The 18,961-nt window shown below is 44.7% G+C and overlaps 1 protein-coding gene across 2 annotated transcripts in view; it reads right to left on the reverse strand.

Annotated features, from left to right (window-relative positions):
- Nucleotides 1-18,961, reverse strand: part of LOC121269068 (echinoderm microtubule-associated protein-like 6) — a 738,052-nt gene that overhangs the window by 135,828 nt on the left and 583,263 nt on the right. For both annotated transcript variants that reach the window (XM_041173516.1, XM_041173508.1), the window contains one exon: nt 14,740-14,828. In XM_041173516.1, coding sequence (XP_041029450.1) covers nt 14,740-14,828 — 89 coding nt within the window. The remainder of the gene's footprint in view (nt 1-14,739; nt 14,829-18,961) is intronic.

The following is an 18,961-nucleotide window of genomic DNA, read 5'->3' on the forward strand; positions in this document are numbered from 1 at the left end:
AGGGTGTGCACCAAGATTTTCAGACCAAGTCCGAGAGGTATTGGTTGAAGAAGTAGAAAGGAAAGATGTCCTGCATCTGGTGGGGGACATATGCTCAGGAAGCAGGGGAAGAAGTGTTGGCAGAGGTCAACGTCAGGAATGTTTCTCCAAGAACATGGGTGCAGTGCAGGAAGAAATTTAACCATTTTACAAAGGCTGTCAAGATAAATGAGTCTATCTTTAAATGGCATACGCTATCAACTGCACCACTAGCCTCATCCACTGTTCAGTTCACCACACCCCCAAATCAACGTATTAACAATCTTTATCAATTAATAATCAGTCCTTCAATTCATATGTTTTACCCCGACCTCAGACACTTGGTGCCGTTGCAAGCTTCGCACTCACAACGCACAGCTCTCACACATTGGCAATTTTTCAACCATGGCAGCCATATTACCCAAACTGACTAGATAGACACTCAATAACAGAATTCCACCTTTCTTGCAGAAGGCGGCGATGCAAAACAGCAGCCAGTAGCAAAGAACTAGAGAAGGACCCAACTACCTGCATGTTTTAAGTCCCATGAAGATGATAGTGCTGGTCATCATAGGAAGAGGGGCTTCGCTGGGCCATGGCCACTGGAGGTGCTGAAGCAATTGATGATAAGGATATCCAAATATCTAAAACTCCTTCTCTCATCCCACTTCTCCCTCATTCTCAATCTGTTCTGAGTGAGAAGTTGCAGATGGTTTAAGCACACGCTTTTTACTTTCTCCTCTTCCCTCAACACCACCCAACTCTTGTCCTTTTTTCATTTCAGATACCCAAGAACTGAAGCCTTTCCAATCAGTCGATAAAGAGGAAGAAGTCAGTAAAGATGAAGAGGTACTGGCTCTCGATCATAAAGTCACAGACACCAGCTGTGCATATTTCAGAGGTTATGATAGAGGAGGGATTTGCATGTGGTGAGACACTGGGCACCAATATGCAGGAGTCCAGACTGAAATGGTACAGTTTGAAGCCTTCTAGGCCCAGACCTTTCAAGTTCACCCTCCAAGCATGTCTTGAGTTTCCTCAATTGGAGGTCAGCGATCTTCCACCATTCATGATGCAGCCACCGGGGAAGCACCTCATAACAGCTTGAAGACAAAGGGCGGAATCGTCCCAGATCTGTACCAAGTACAGTTGCGAGTGGGAAAAAAGAAGTTTTACCCACTGGCTGCAATGGCAGGTTTTCTTGCCATATCATCCCAATCCCACCTCATTAATCATGTATTCCAGAGAAACACGCTGTTTCACTGGCGGGCAGCCTACGATTTGCCTGCCACGCTGTCACCTCGCCTCTTCCTCATGCTGGGCACCATATTTAAAGTGCAGCTGCACACGCACCTCTCAGTGCTTCCAGCCCAGGATTGCTGCACTGAAGACATGGTCCCTAAAGGCAAGAAGACTGCAGCCCCCGATTCAGTGACGTGTTCCTGGAACGCCTTTTGGACGCCTTGGAGGATGCTGTGATGTCCTCTACCCCCACTCTGGCCGCAGGAGGGGCAACATCACCAATACAGCTTGGGAGGTGGTGGCAGCTTGGTCAGTGTCAATGCTGCCCACAAGAGATCGGCCACACAGTGCAGAAAGAGGATGAACGATCTCAACTGTGTCACTATCTCATCACTCTAAACTCACACTTATCAGCCTATCACACATTCACTGGCATCTCACTCACTACCAGCTCAAGGGACATCACCACTCACTCTTTCACACATACCTCCAACATCTCCATCTGGCCTCATCTCCTCTGGAGATTGCTTTCTCACCCTATCCATGGTTCCACTCAGCGCATACACACGCACACCTGGCATCCTTCTCATTTGGCTGGGCATGCGCCCTGCTCACAATCTCTCCCTCCATCTGTCTTTATGCAGTGCAAGATCATGCACAATAAAAGGGAGAGTTCCCAGGTGAAGTGCTGGACATCAAGGTCCTCACTCCTTTCAACGACCGCGTGTTACAGCTGGCTGGAGAGGACCTGGACCGTTCCTGTGGCAACGGCGAGGTTGGCGCCAAGCATCGACAAGGATTATGCACCAGATCATCTCCCGGCAACTCAACTGTGAGTCCATTGTTCTGTGTACCACAGCAGCCATGCACTAATTTCTCTCATACGCAAAACTGACATGTCGCCCTCAGGCAACCTTGGCCCCAACTCCAACAGCACCTCAGAGGACAATCCTGAGGACAGCACCCTCAAACCCATCACAGAGCTCACCCACACTCTCCAGCAGCGCAGTGACACATCCCTCGGTGGGACCGACATGTACAACAGGTTCGGGTTCACTATCTGGTGAGCACAGCAGACAATCTATCCCACAGCAGATGCAGGCAGGGACACCTTAGGTCACCGGCAATCGGAGGACTACTAGAGGCAAGGGATCTGCTGAATCTGAGTCAGATGATGAGCCTTCAGTCCAAGGTGATTGTGCCATCATGCCAACGCGCCGAGGTCAACACAGATAGGATGGCGGCTGCCATGGAAACCTTGGTCTAGGACATTGGTCCTGCACTACTGCACAGGCTGAACTCCATCGCTGATGCCATAGTTGGCCTGAGGGGTGTGGGACAGCTCGATCTCACTCCATCTTCCACTCTTTCTCAAGGAGTCAGCCAAGGTCCAGTGGGTACCCATAGGGAAGAGGCTCAGCAGGTGCACACCCCGGGCCATCCACTCAGGTGGCTCTAGGAGTGTCTGGTCCATCTGATTCCCCTCTCCCTGTGATCACAGCAGCTCCAGCTGCATAGGCCGAAGAGGGTGCCACTGCCACACAGCAGGACCCTGAAAGCAGGACTGTAGCCTCCAGGTCTTGGCCCTCCAGAGGACGCCCGGCAAGGTCATTACGCACAGGGTGTAGCAGACGGCAGGCTGCTTCCACCTCCGCTGTGGATATTGGGGGAGCACTAGGATGTAGCAGCAGGGTTAGGAAGGTTAAGGAGATGTAGTTGCACAGCCTGGGCAAGGGTGTTAATCACTTGTATATAATGTTCACTATTGTAAATAAACTCCCAAGAATGTCTCCTTGCCTATGGCTCCTTGTTATGATGAGCAGTATTTGAGTAACTCAGATGTGAAACTTTGGTCCCTGCACAAGATAAAGGTTGGTATCTCAGTCCAGGGCCTCTTCCCTGTTCTTTGTGCAACCTTCCCAGCACACTGATGGTGCACTTTCACAGTCAAGCCTGCATCTTGATGGGGCTTATCATTGCTTCCAGAATGTCCCGGGTCAGCGGCACAGAGTTTTGTCATTCTCTGTGTGCTCTCAGCACATTTAAGGTGCGGCTGGCCCCCCATCTCATCAGCATCTGTGTCCGGTGACAGTGTGGTCCTACAGGGTTCAGCCCACGAAGGATGCCATAGGATCAGGAGAAGTTTCCCCGCTGCATCTCCATTACATGACCCTGCTCACAGAGTGCAAGCCATCTGCCATCAGCCAGGCAGGAGTCAGACATTCACACAAGCTATGTGAGGATCTATGGAGTGTCTCCACTGCATGTCGTCATCATCCTCCTGGAATGTAGAGGCTATGGGCATCCACTGCGTCTCCATGACAGGAGCCTTATCACAGAGGGTATGTGCGCTGCCATCAGCCAGACTGGAGTCAAACATTCATACATGCAATGTGAGGATCTATGGTGTCTCCTCACTGCATGTCATCATCATCCTTCATGAATCTAGCAGCTATGAGGGCCCCCTGAGCGCACCTGCCTCATCTGGCAAGTGCGATGGCCTCATCACCGTTGTCCTTGCCTTCTAAGATCTCCTCACCCTCATCTCCCACTGACATCCTCCTCATTGGAGGAGACATGGAGGAAAGCTCTTCCATCTCCTACTCAGCCAGCTCCTCTCCCCAGTGCAGCACCAGGTTGTGACTATATTGCAGGGCTCCATCAGACTGGTCCAGGCACCAGAATCTCATTTTCAACATTCCAATGGTTTGCTCCATCAAAGCGTGAGTTGCAGCATGAGCCTTGTACCTTTTCTCTGCTGCAGTCTGAGGCCACCACACAGCTATGTCATCTGTGGGTAGCCCTTATCCCAGAGGAGCCAACCCAGTGGTCTCTCTGGACCCTGGAATACGTCAGGAATCTGAGACATACTGAGAATGTAGGAGTCGCAGACATTCTCTGGGAACTTTGTGCAGACCTTTAGGATGAGTTTGTGGTGGTCGTACACCAGCTGAACATTCAGTGAGTGGAAGCCCTTGCACTTGATGTAGTTGACCACTTGTTGCCATGGGGATCTGAGTGCAGTCAATGGTCTGCACCTGTGGCAAATCTGAGATCTGGGCAAATCCCAGCACTTTTGCTTCCTGGCTTTCCTGATCTGGGTGAAATGCACAATGTTGTGTGCCTTCACGAAGATGGCATCCATGACCTCATGGGTGCACTTGTGTGTGGAGTCTTGTGATATCCCACTGACGTCACCTGTGGAGCCCTGAAAGGAGTCCCTTTCATAGCCAGTGGCAGTGGATGTCCTCCATCTCCCAGTGCCGCCAAATCCTGCAGGAGGTGGCAGATGTGACGCACTAGTTCCCTGGACATGCGCAGTCTTTGGAAACACTTGTTCCCAGTCATCTGCAGAATGACAAGCGCCGTCCATAGACCCTGGGTCTAGCTAGGTGCCGACCAGCAATGGCTCACTATGGCTCTTCAGCGGCATGTGTGGGAGCCCCAGCCGCCCCTTCTTCTTGAGGGTGCTGCTTCTCCCTCTGTCCAGCCAGGCACCTCCGTAACTCTCTTCTCCTTCGTCTCTGCTCCTTGTAAGTCATGAGGCATACGGCTAGGTTACCAGGCTCCATGCTCCTGAAGTACTCCTACGGGATGAAAGAGAGAGACATGTGTGTAAGCATGAGTGTACTAGGAGCCTTTCTTGGTTAAATTTGAAGGCTCCTTAATGCATCCCAGATAGTGCTGGCCACCACTTGAATGGCAAGAGTTTGGTGTGCTGCATGGCTGCCCGAAACCCCACCCACCTCCACCCCACTCCACCTGACCGATTGATGGCAGCTTCGCCCATTGGACTGCATGCTGTCCTCTCAGCTCAGACACAGGCATTCTCCTAACCAGCACTGCAAGGCTGTGCTGTTAGCTTGAACCATGGAGAAGACTGGTCCAAATCTGAATGATGATATTGCAAGAGGCTGTGAGCGCCAGTGACTGCTTCATGGTCAGCCTTTGTAAGGAGATTGTGTAACTTCCCCAACTTGTCCAATTATTCTGCAGTCCACCAAAATGCTCAGTTTGCAGTATGTGCCCGAGAGGTGAAAAGCTCTGGAGCATTTGGTGGCAATTTCAGGCCTCTGCGTTGCTTGAGTGGGCAGATAAGCTAATGGCCTGCCTCCAAGCATGTCAATGTGGCTGCGCCTGAATTGTCTCAGCTATGGAGACAATGGTGATTTTATGCAAGGTTTCTCTAAAGCGTTGCTGCTGCCCCACCCCTCTCAAAGTGCAGCTCGCCAGGTGAATGCCTTATAAATGCTGTTGTGAAACACATTGGCTTGCAATCACACCAATGTGGCGGTTGACCTAGTGGCGGAGGGAGGTGATTCTGGTGAGCAGGACTTATAATGAGGTGGAGTTGGTGGCATCAGCGTATGTGTGAAAACTGATGCTTCATTTTCAGATGCAATTGTTGAGGGACAGCATGCAGATGAAAAATACATATAAGTACCAAAATGGTATAGTGTTCACCTCTGCAGGAAATGTGCGTGTGCATCTCAGATATCATTTTGAGAATTAAAAGGTCATATGGCACCTAAAATATGTTACAGAGTTCATTTTCTCCCCCTTAGCCTTTTAACCTCCAGCAGCTACTCCAGCCAGATTGCACCTCCCCTTTATGAGGTGCAGGTTGGTTTTAGGAAATACAGGTTAGCTTTAATTGGTACTAGCCTGCACAAACCTTAGCTCCCTGCTATTTGTGCTGGGCTGCAGGTCACAATCATGTTACTAACATTACTTCCATCGGGTGTGGAGTGATCGTTCAACACAACTCATGACAACTCATGTGCCTGCTAACACGACTTAGCAAATCTCAGCCCGCCAACTTTAATACCATGGTTGATATTAATTTTATAAAATGAAGCTTAGAGTCATAATAATACTCAAGAGCAAGTGCTCAATACAGGAACTTAAACATTAGCAAAACAATAACTTCTTTTCTCCTTCTTGCTAAAAAGTGACTTAATCTACAATGACAAAGCTCTGATGTAAGAATGCAATTAATAAGACACTGCATTTGATATTTACAATTGGTGCAACTCTGATTGACGACCTGGCAACCAGTGTCACTGAAGTCATTCAGGATGATGGTATTTTCCTGTCCCCATCCCACAGTCAGGTATGAAGCGCAAACTGTAGATGGTGTAACCAAGTACTTCTTGCTAACCATTCATACTCTTCTCTCACCCTAACCCTTCCTTTGAGCATTTATGCTTTCAGAAACCCAAGACCTGCCACCTGGAAAGCCAGGGGTACCTGACTATGAAGGGAGAGAAGTAGCACATACCTCTGCAGAAACAGCACTGGTGCTTAATCTGATACTCACAGCCAACAGCTCAGATGCTGGCACTGTGAATGACTTAGAAGGAAGTATTGGGTTAGAAAATGCACATAGTGAGTTGCTGTGCATGGGTAGGCAGCAGCAATGCCAGGGGAAAGGATATTGTGTGCCAGTTCCCTAGAAGGTGAGGCTGAAGATGAATTCTGCTGCAGAGGGCTCAGTTGAGGACTTCAATGAGTTGGCGTACTGGAAAAAGTTGATGGGGCATGCACACTGCATTGCTGCCTACCAGACAGCCTCTTGTCAATGTCAAATGGCAGCTGCAACTTGGTGCAAAGCTCAGAGCCCATTCTTTCCAGTGTGCCAGTGGGGGCCAATTCTATGATAGCACTTGTGGAGCCAGTTGCAATGCAGGGTCTGATGGCCAATATCTCAGCTATTTGTAGCACACCCAAAGTCTGTGTGTTGCATTAGAAGCTCATGAGCTTGGTGCTAAGAATGTTCAGACTGCTGCCATCATGGCTGAGGATACAGTGCTCAAAAGAGCTTTCAGGGTCCTGCAGCAATCTAGAAATTGATGTTTCAGCAGGTGACTAGCATTCTTGAGGTGGTGACAGGTTGCAGTAGCAGTGGCTCCACAATGCATGAACCTCTCTCGCTGTCCTCTTTCTGTGTAGCAGCATTCATTTTCCCATCACTGCCACTCCACCAGTGCCCCTGCTGTTGCCTGTCAGCCCACATTGCAGCTATCCATGCTGTGGTGAAACAAGGTTATCTCCAGTCTCTCTTATTGATAATCAGTAGCCTTCAATCAGTCATGCTGCAAGCACCAGGCTAGCACTGCATAGGAACTCTGGGCCAGGTGCAAGGACATGAAAGACAGGCACTAAGGGAATAGTTGAAAATTGTATGTATTATCAGAAATGTTATTGGATAAAGTTTTAATGGAATTTATGGTGTTTTTTATTTCAGGATTTTGTCCAAAACCACACTTTAACGGTTCATTATAGAGGGATGGAAAGGTGCAGAAGTGTGGAGCAATGGTGATCTGGGGTTTTTTCAGAGGAATTAGAGTCTGATGAGATGTTTATGGGCAGTCTGTCCAGAGTGATGATGTCTCCATCCCTGCCTTCAGCTCTTAAGGTGGTCATTGAAGGTCTTTGACCAGGGATTGCGTACTCATGATTGCCAAGTTGTGGAGGATGCAGCAGATGGCCATGAATCGTGACATATTGGAGTGCTCCTTGCAAGCAATCCAAGCAGTGGAATTATCGTCTCAGGTTGTCAACAGTTTGCTACACGACATTCCTAGTCAGAGTATGGCAATCATTGTAGGAGTGCCGTTTATGTGATCAGGTAGCTGAAGGGAGTTATTAGTCACATGTGGAGTGGGTAGCCCTTGTTGCTGAGAATCCAACCTACAGCTCAATGTGGTGGCTTGAAGATAGCGGGAATAACTGACTGGCACAGAATGAAGCATGGCAACTCTTGCTAGACTAGTGGGAAATCACCAACATCATGGTTTGTGTATGGATCCACACCAAAGGTATGTTCAGGAAGTGATGGTGTCCGCAGAGCCATGTACATGCAATCGATGGCTCCCTGTACCATGGGGAAGCCCAATACCCTTGCAAAGCCACTTGTCTGCTTCTTTTGCTTCTCTCTACCAAGAGAGAAGACAATAAAGTCCCCTCCTTGTGTGCAGGGCATTAGTGACCTTCAAGATGCAGGGATGCAATGCAAGCTGGGAAATGTTGGCAATATCACTGGCTCCAGCTTGGAAGTATCTGCTGGTATAGAAATCGAGAGCCTTGGTGACCTTGACAGACACTGGCAGTGCCATCCTTGCCTTGCTCTGTAGCTGTAAATCTGATTTGAGGAGATGCAACAGTTCTGTGACCATTCCCTTGGTAAAAAGTAGCAGCGCAGACACTGTTCTTGGCTGAGATTGAGGTAGGAGAATTCCTCTTTGAAGACTTTAGGTAAATAAAGCCTTCATTTGAGAGCCCTTCACTTCATCCCTCTGAACATCTCCTTTCTGCTGCCTCTTCTTCAATTTCTAGTCATGCAGCAGCCCAAGAAGAACTGGAATGATAGTCCCCATGATTGGTAGCAAGTTTTCTGCTCAGAGGCCTTTCTAACAAATCATTCCAAAGGTCCAGCAGCATTCCCTTCTGACTGAAAGAACTTCCGTCAACTCATCCAACAATAGAGTACACAGTACTTCCATTAACTCTGCAACAGCATAAGTTAAAAGTACCTCACCTGAAAGTTGCATGGTGATCCCTTTAAATAGCGCTTGTTAGGGTCAGGTTGGTGGTGGTGGGGGGTGGGGGGGAGTGTTTTCATATGCGTATATTTAACTAATGGTCTTTAACAGGATCTGAGGGTTCCAAATGGCAGATTGCTTGCCAAATCGACTTTAGATGTTGACTGATGTCACAATCTTTCCACTTTTCCATGCTTCCAGCACCCACATGGGCCCACGCTATTGCCCTTCCAAATATGGTGATCAGTGCAATCTGCACTGAGTCTTCGAGAATGGAGTCCCCTCCATTTTTTTTCATCTCTACACTCTGTGGTGCCGAAGCTATCAGAAGGAAAAGTTCTAAGCAGAAGCTGATCATGTCAGAGTTGCCTTAAGTTGGTTTCATAGCAGTCAATTTGAAAATAGATAGTCATTTTAAAACCAACACCTCTCTTGACTCCTTCACTGTCACTCAATGATCAGACTGCTTATTTGACATCCAATACAGTATGAGGAGAAATATCCTCCAATTAACTAATTAAGACTGAAGCCAATGTTTTCGGACTCTGTTCCAAAATCCAATCCCTAGATACCCATTCTATTGACAAAGGTCTGAGACTAAACAAGTCTGTTCGCTACCTTAGTGTCATAATTGACCCTGAGATGAGTTTCCAACCTCATATTCTCTTCATCAATAAAACCACCTTATTTTCACCTCTGTAACATCATGACTTTGCTCAGTCTCAGCTCATCTGCTGCTGAAACCTCATTCTTGCCTTTGCAACCTTTAGACTTATTCAAATGCACTCCTGGTTGGTCTCTCACATGCTACCCTCCGTGAAATTTAGGTTATCCAAAAATCTGCTGCCCATGTCTTAACTCACACCTAGTCCTGTTTACTATCACCACTGTGCTGGTGACTTACATTGGTCCCTGGTCAAACAACGCTTTGATTTTAAAAATTTCATTGTTGTTTTCAAATCCCTCCATGACCTTGCCCCTCGTTATCTCTCCTTCAGCCCTACAACCCTCTGAGATATCTGTGCTCATCTAATTCTGGCCTCTTGAATATACCTAATGTTAATTGCTCCACCATTGGTGGCTGTATCGTCAGTTGCCTACGCTCAAAGCTCTGGAATTTCCTCCTTAAGTAACCTCTCCAATACTCTACCTCTCTTTCCCGCTTTAGGATATTCTTTAAAACCTACCTCTTTGACCAAGATTTGATCATCTGACCTAATATCTCATGTGGCTCAGTGTCATATTTTGTTTTATAATGTTCCTGTGAAGAATCTTAGGATATTTTATGATGTTGTTTTTATGGGCAGAATTTTTCAAATGTTTGTTAAAAAAAGAACCTTAGTAACTGAAAAGCATTCCTGAGTCTGTAGAAAGTTGGAATATGTGCTAGAAAAACCTAGGTAAGATCAGTTAATTTATAAAACTGTACATGTGGGATTATTTTCTTATAAATAGAACTTTGCAAAGGTTAAATTGGAAGTGGTGTTTTCAAATTGTGCAATATAGAAAGATTTTTAGAGCAGAATGGCTGTATGTTTAGGAGAAGATGAATGTTCAAAAAAATTTGGCCTGGATCTTATAGCCTTTTTGACCTGCCTCTCTCTCACTCTCTAACTGGCAGATTACTGGCAAAGGCAAATTTAAATGTTTGTGGTGACAGTTCTGGTTTTGTCGGGCTGGAAGGTTCTGTCTCTTCCTTTTCTCTTTTAATGCAATCTTTCTTTCCCTCTCTTTATTTTGCTTTGTATACTTGATTTAATATTGAATTATGTATTCTAACTTATACTTCTTGATTCAGATTCCACTCTTACAATATTTCAATCTGGTTGGATATGAAGACTCATAATTACTTGCCATGCTCACACAAGACCCAGATGTCCTGTAGAAGACAGTGTGCTACTTGACTCTGTAACCTACAGCAATTTCCAGTGCAAAAGGTCACAGAAATTAAATGGGCAAGGGCAATGCTTTCTTACATTTTCAAATCTCCTGTGAATGACTTCCCTGAAATCAATTCCACTAGGTAAGGTGTGTTATTGATTTCTAAATCTCTTCCTCATCTGAGAAACTTAGCTATTAGGAACGCAATAATACCCCTGACAGCAAAAACTGATAAGGTATTAATGACATAGAATAAATATGTCGGATGATATATTCCCATCATTACTATAGAAAATCCTTGAAGTGACGGTGGAAGTTGGAAAGTTGGGGAACAATTCCCATGCCATAGTTTTCACCCCCACTCACTCAGGGACCATGGGCTGAATTTTATGGGGGCCAGCGGAAAGGGAGATTATTGCTTGCACCCCAGTAGAAAAGTCAGTCACAAACTGACCAACTTCAAAAAAGGCTGCCCTGCAGCAATATTAAGCTGCAGATGGCCTTAACATGATCTTAACCGAGAGTGGGACTTCTGCCCCTCAGTGGAAGGAAATTCCGTCCTTGAGAGCTGCCGACAAATCAGATTGTCCAGCACTTCTTGCAGTCCCAGCAGTGCCAGAACTCAATTGTGGGAGCTGCTGGGATAGTATGCTGTGCCACCACAGATGATCAATGGCAACTGGACCCAGATAAGTCCAGGGCTTTTTGGATGGGGAGGGATCGATCACCCTAGGGAGTCGGGGGGGGGGGGGGGGGGGGGGGGGGGGGGGGGGTAGGAGCAGTGTTTTGGAGGCCAGGCGGGGAGGCACAAGGGGGATATGAACTTGGGGGGGCGGGTGGGTGTCCCTAATTTGAACAGGGCACCCCCCAAAGGATAAGCAGAATTTTACGGCCCCGTCGCAGCAGGGGCAGGGCTGTAAAATGTGGTGAGCCGTTCAAAAGTCCATTGACTTCAGAGGGATCGTAAAATCTTGCCTGGCGTAAATTTCCACCTGATGTATGCCACTTTCCTTCCTGTCCTTTCACCAACTTTGGTGCAAAAACGGCCTTCCCATTCTTGCCTGCCTTCCACTGCCCAACGTATTATAGCAGTGGAGGCGGATTGAGGTCCTTAAGTGGCCATTAATTAAGGTGGTCTAGTGGGCCCCTTACCTTTTCGCCCCCCCCACCCCATACTATGTAGACTGGGTTGGGAGTGGGGTGGGCAGGAAGGCCATAGGCTACCCATCCATCATACTTTACATGCTCCCTGGCTGAAAATGTGCCTACTGGGGGGTGCTGTAAGATCAAGCTCTATTTTAAAGAGTAGTAAATCCCCAGAAAATTTAGTTGTTTCTTAGACCATAAAATATTTGTCTTAACTTGCAATTTTTGCCCACAATCAGTGAAATGACAAATAGTTAAATAAAACTGTAAAAAATTACAATTCACCAATATCCTTCATATAAATATAAACAACTCAGAGTATATTACAGGGCAGAAAATGTGACAACGCAACAGATGAACAAGGAGAGATGAATGGGAGTACAGGCATGATTGAAAAACAAGGATTTCATAAGGCTTTTGTAAATAAGGAGAGAGGTGGCAAGGTGGAGAGCAATGTAAGTATTTGGAATAAAAATAAAATGAGTTGATAATCTGATAGCTTTAATTATTTCAGGTAACCTTGTGAATATTAAATTAAATTTTCTGGATATTCAAGGTTTTTCATATAAATTATGTTTGGTAATTTTCTGGAGTGTTAAAACAGGGATGAGGAATGAACACAATCACAGACATTTCTTGTTTCATAGTATTTCATAGTATTCGTAGTATTCAGAGCAAACATTTTTTATACTAATGGGGAAATATTTCTGCAAAATGGGATGAAAGTGGAAAGTAAGAAAGCGCAGTGCAAGTCCTGATAGTGGGTCTGGAAGCGACTCTTACATCAGAAAACAATCATGTACTGAAGAAAGAGCACTGCAATAGTGCAAGAAGATCATGCAGTAGTGGTTCCGACAGGCATTGAAGTACACGTAAAGGCTGTAAATGATTAAACAACTAAACAAAGTCCATTGGCCATTCTTGGAACAGAACTAGAAGCAAAAGTCGTCATGATTGCAATGTTTTGGAGGCTGCCAATAAACTTGGGGGTACACTGATAAGAGAGGCAAAACAAAGACAATTAGTCGGATACAGTTGGGAGTTTTTTCAGAGGTATGAAGTAAAGGGCAACCAGCTTTGTCACACAGGTGGATTCTTAGTAAAAAAGTCCTTGCAGATGGATCTACAATGTTAAAACGAGATAAGTTGCTAGGGGTTTTGAAGAGTGAGTGGGTGATATAGGTATTTTGGTATGTAGATGATAACGCTCCCACAGTTGAAAAAGTAATCTAGTAAATCTTTTTAACTCTTTTAACTACATGTTCATAAGAATGTAGATCAATCATCATAGAAGCCACATTTCTGCAGGGCGGCACTTTTCAGAGAGAAGAGTTTCTGAAACCGCTCAAAGAGGCAACAGATGCAGAAGTGAAACCACAGAAACTAAACAAATGTGTCTATGGGCTGAATGATGCTCAATATTTTGGGGAGATCTGTTTTGCTGAAAATCAATTGTGTTCAACTAAAACAGACCCCGCATTATTTTATTGGTTTGGAATGGAAAATTTTCAAGCCTCTTAGTGATGCAGTGATGCATGTTGATGATTTCTTATGGGTTGGCACTGCAGAACTTTATAAATGTGTTATCAATAAGATTAGAGTAGAATTTAAATTTGAGAGTCAAGCTTTTTGTGGGGCTTCTAAAAATATTTGTTTAGATGTTAAGCAGAATAAGTCTGGAATAAATTTAAAATCAGCATTCTTATTTGGACAGTATTACATCAATCTGGTTTATCATGCTAAGTCATTACAGAAGGAAATATGAGATCCAAAAAGAGACAGGGCAATTGTGAAACTTGATTGGTTAGCTGAACTGGTTAGACACTCAAACTAGACTAGTTGCTAGTCTAGCTCTGAAGAAGAGACATTGCGGACTCGAAACATTAACTCTTTTCTTTCTCTCCACAGATGCTGTTAGACCTGCTGAGTTTTTCCAGCATTTTCTGTTTTTATTTTAGTTGCTAGTTTTAATGCATTGGAGTGAAATACTGCAAGGAAACACTCTAAAGTGGAGAATATTTTAAGAGCAAATAAAACATTACAAAAATTAAATCTAGTGGAATGCATACATTAGTTTCCATCCTTAGGTGACCCAATGAACATGAAACTAACTGTTTTTAGTGATGCTTTACATGTTAATCTTCTTGATGGGTATTCTAGTGCAGCTGGGTGAAAATAGGAAATGGCAGCCTTTTGTTAAGAAGGTTCAGAAAATAAAAAGGGTTGTTAAAAGTACTATGGTTGCTGAAACACTGTCTATTGTGGAGGACTTGGATACGGGTTTCTATCTGTTAAATATTTTAACGGAGATTCTGTACTAGTGGCTTACTGAAGATAATATATCCTTTGAATGTTATGTTGATAATGATTCATTGTGGGTTAATGTATACTCAACAAAAAGTGTAAGCAAGAAAGAGTTACAGACTGACCTTGCTATTTTGAAATAAATGGAAAGGAAATCTCTAAATTTAAATGAGTGGATGCAAATCACCAAATGTCTGATTGTTTTACAAAAAGAAATGTGTGCAAGAATAAATTATTAGGGGTCCTAGAGGAAGGGCACTTCACAATGTAATACTTTGTATAGAATATGGGGTTTTATAATTTGAAATTTTGATTACACATAAGCTCTAACTTTTAATTTAAAGAGAGAAGAGAATCTGTTAATGTATATTAATTGTGTTCAATTGTAGGCAGGTGGTAGACATTAACTGGTCTTCTTTTATGTCCCTATAAATGGGCACAGATTGGAACTGTGGTTTTGGGTTAGAAGGTGCTTGGTTGTGATTGGTAACTGTGTAAATAAATGTTTATAAAAGCATGTAAAGATTAGTTCCAGTTATATCTCTTGCCAAACTGGCTTTCTGGATTATGACAAATTATATAGCACAATTGATGAATTTCATACCTCTGTACTTCTAATTGTTTGTCGTTTCCCTCTTGGTGCTTCAAAAAACAGATGCTCTTTAGCACCTGAATTAACTTGCAATAACTTCCCTGCATGAAACACAAAAACCAGCATTTGTCTTGACAGCCATAAATAAATATTGTTTACCACAATAATATCTGTTCTCTGAAGGAAGGCACATGTGTAAGTACATACTAGTTTGATTAATGTGTACTTAAAAGTTGGAGAACTTTTGCATTCATGCCTATGTCTTCCCTAAATCATAGATAGCCTAACATCTGTAAATCTGTCTGTTTTGAATCACATCTTGGATAGAAATATTAAAGTGTTAGTAAAGAAAGAGATAACTCACATTTACAGAATACTTATCATGTTCTTAGGGTACTCAAAGTCCTTCACAACCAATAAATTACTTCTGAAGTGTAGTCACTGTTGTTATGTAGATAAATACAATTTGTGCACTAGAGTGTCCCTTAAACAATAAATGAAATTAGTTATCTGACTAACTAATAATACTTTTTCATGGATAAGGGAAGAATACTGACCAGAACATTAAGGTCAGGAACTTCCTCAGAGCTGAAGTGCAAAGTGGGCAACTCCAAGGGAATTCTCAGGCTAAGAAAATCTAAGCGGCCTTGAAGAGGCCATAGACAGAATAGTAGATTGGACAAAAATATGGCAGATAAAATTTAATGTGGAGAAATACGAAGTGATACAATTTTAGGAGGTAGAATAAGGAGACAACATATAAATTAAATGGCAATATTTTGAAAGGAGTCGAGTGGTTTAAGGATTCAGATGCAAAAGTCTTTTTAAGTGAGAGGAAAAGATGATAAAGCTGTTAAAAAAAACATACGGGATCATCAGTTTTATAAATAGGGGTCTGGAGTACAATACAAAGACAGAATGCCATGTCTGCACACAATCACTGATTAAGCTGCTTTTAGAATATTAGACGGAATCTTGTGCCCTCCCCTATGGCAAGTGCCTGTAGTCAACCTTCCTGCCTCGCTGCCAATTGAGGCCCTTAATTGGACAATTAAGGGACTTACCTTGTTGGCGCCAGCATCGGGTGAGGGCTCTTCATGCAGGAAGCATGATAAGAAAATTCTGGTGCATTTCCTTGCAAGATCACAGTGGGGGACCGGTATTCAAAGGCACTCAGTGCCTGATCGAGGGACTTGGCGCATCAGGAAGCAGGGATCCCTGCTTAGAGCTATTCCCTGCCCTTGCTGCTCAGCCCCCTCCCTGGTGGTGCCCATCCATTCCCCCTTCCTGGTGATGCTGCTGAGTGACAGAAAAGCTGCCTGCCTCTGATTGGCCAGTAGCTCTCAGCGAGTGTGATGTTTGCCCCTGGGGTCCTTGGATCCCAGGGGAAGTTCTGCCACTGCCCTCATAAGTGCCTGAGTCATGCAAGATGCGGCAGGCCCACTTGAAAAGAGTCATTGTGGAGGTCTTGTTGGCTCTCCACCTGAGGTGGAGACCCCCATTGTCTCTCCAATGTTCTGCCCAATGTGTCTAGCTTTTGAGGTCTTCCTATAAGAAAGGAGTGCACAGGAGAGATTTACTAAGACAATATCAGAGTTGAAAAGCTTTTGTTATAATAATGGACAAGAGTGCTTCTTTCATAGGACAAAGAATGTTGACAAGAGATCTTACAGGAGTGCTCAAAAAAGTGGGGTTATGACAAAAATAAATAGTGAAAAAACTATTTTCACTTTTCAAATAAAAAGTTAGGATATCAACAAAAGAACAAAGGGAGAGGTTAGGAACACCTTCCCCCACCCCCCATAGAGCATTGTTAGTACATGGGATGCCCAACTAGAAACAGTGGTGGAAGCAGAATCCTTAATAGCTTTTAAATAGGAATTAGATAACTGTAAATGGCAGGGGAATGTGACTAATTGGATCATTCTTTCAGAGATAAAAATGGAAAATACTAGAAACATTTAGTAGGTCAGGCAGCATCCATGGAGAGAGAAACAGAGTTAACATTTTAGTTCATGACTGTTGTGTCCAATCTGTCCATGTAAACCAGAACCTAAGGAAGTACTATTTGGCTGGTGGGTTGGAACTTGTGTGCAAGACGCGGCGCTGCGGATCCATGGGAATGATCGCGGCAGAAGGTCACTCCACTGAAGGGTTCTTGGAGACAGAATCCTCATCAAAGAAAGGGTGGTGAGGAGCCCTTTTATCATAGGGGTGAGTAAGCCCCTACAGCCAGAGGACCTGTTAAGTGATCATGCAGCTTTGTCTTTAGCGGTATAGGAAGGAGAGGGTCAATGAAGAGTGCAGGAGGGCATGGCTGGCACAGCACCAGGCATACCTAAAAATGAGGTATCAACCTGGTGAAGCTATAACACAGGACTACTTGCATGTCAAACAGTGGAAGCAGCATATGATAAGCAAACCCACAGCCAACAGATCAGGATCTAAGCTCTGCACTCCAGCTGTATCTAGTCACGAATGGTAGTGGGCAATTAAACAAATAACAAGAGGACAAGGATCCACAAATATCCCATCCTCAATGATGAGAGAGCCCAGAATATCAGTGCAAAAGAAAAGGCTAAAGCATTTGCAATCAACTTTAGCCAGAATGCCAAGTGGAGGATCCATCTTAGTTTCCTCCTGAGGTCCCCACCATCACAGATACCAATTTTCAGCCAATCCAATTCACTCCACTTGATATCAAGAAACAATTGAAGGCACTGGGTACTGCAAAGGCTATGGGCCCTGACAACATTCCGGCAATAACACTGAAAACTTATGCTCCAGTGCTACTGGCACCCCTAGCCAAGCTGTTCCAGCATAGCTACAACACTGGCATCTATCTGGCAATGTGGAAAACTGCCCAGTTATGTCCTGTACACAAAAAGCAGGACAAATCTAACCCAGCCAATTACCACCCCACCTGTCTACTCTTGATCATCAGCAAAATTGTGGAAGAGATCGTCGAATGTGCTAGAAATCAGCAGTTACTCAGCAGTAACCATCTCACTGACGCTCAGTTTGGGTTTTGCCAGGGCCACTCAGTTTCTGACCTCATTTCAGTCTTGGTCCAAACATAGACAAAAGAACTGAATTCAAGAGGTGAGCTGAGAATGACTGCCCTTGAAATCAAGGCAGCTTTTGACCAAGTGTGGCATCAAGGAGCCCTAGCAAAACTGAAGTTAATGGGAATCGGGGGGGAAACTCTACATTGGTTGGAGTCATGCCTTGCAGAAAGGAAGATTGTTGTGGTTGTTGCAGGTCAATCATCTGAGTCCCAAGACAAAGCTGCAGAAGTTTTCAGGGTAGTGTCCTAGGCCCAACCATCATCAGCTGCTTCATCATTGACCTGCCTGCCATCATAAGGTCAGAAGTGGGGATGTTCATTGAAATGGCACAAAATTCAGCACCATTTGTGACTTCTCTGATACTGAAGTAGTTTGTGCCCATATGCAGCAAGATATGGACAACATTCAGGTTTGGGCTGATAAGTGGCAAGTAACATTCATGCCACATAAGTGCAAAGCAATGACCATCTCCAACTAAAATGAATCTAACCATCTATGCCTTAAGATCCAATAGCATTACCATTGCTTATATCCAGACCCCACCCCCCCACCCCCCACTGTCAAAATCCTGGGGGTTACCATTGACCAGAAACTGAACTGGCGGAGCCATATAAATACCATGGCTCCAAGAGATCAGAATCTGGGAATTCAGCAGTGAAAAGCCCATCTCCTGACTCCGCAAAGCCTGTTCACCATCAAGGCACAAGTCAGGTGTATGATGAAATACTCTCCACTTGCCTGGATGAGTGCAGCTCTAACAACATTCAAGAAGCTCAACACCACCCAGGACAAAGCAGCCCACTTGATTTGCACTGCATCAACCACCTTAAACATTGCACATAATGGTGGTGTTTGGATTTCAAAATAGCTTCCATAGCAGTGTGCATATACTTCTGGTGTGGGCCATGCCAGATGCCATTTTGGGTAGGGCATTAGTACGGGTGGAGGGATCATGTGCTGGAAATATGTAGAATTGGCAGATTGTGACATCAATCAGTTTGTGCATTCTCTTTGTGCTTACCTTATATGTGCCTTTGCCCTTCCTGCTGCTCCTACGCTACCCCAGTGACTACAGCAGAGTGAAAGGCTCTCAGTGATGGGGGGGTGAGGGTGGTGCTGTGGATATAGTGGTAGGCAGGGGTGGAGATTGCAAAATGTCCTCAAGC

This window comes from Carcharodon carcharias, chromosome 2, assembly GCF_017639515.1.
Source record: "Carcharodon carcharias isolate sCarCar2 chromosome 2, sCarCar2.pri, whole genome shotgun sequence".
In the NCBI taxonomy this organism is placed as follows: domain Eukaryota; kingdom Metazoa; phylum Chordata; class Chondrichthyes; order Lamniformes; family Lamnidae; genus Carcharodon; species Carcharodon carcharias.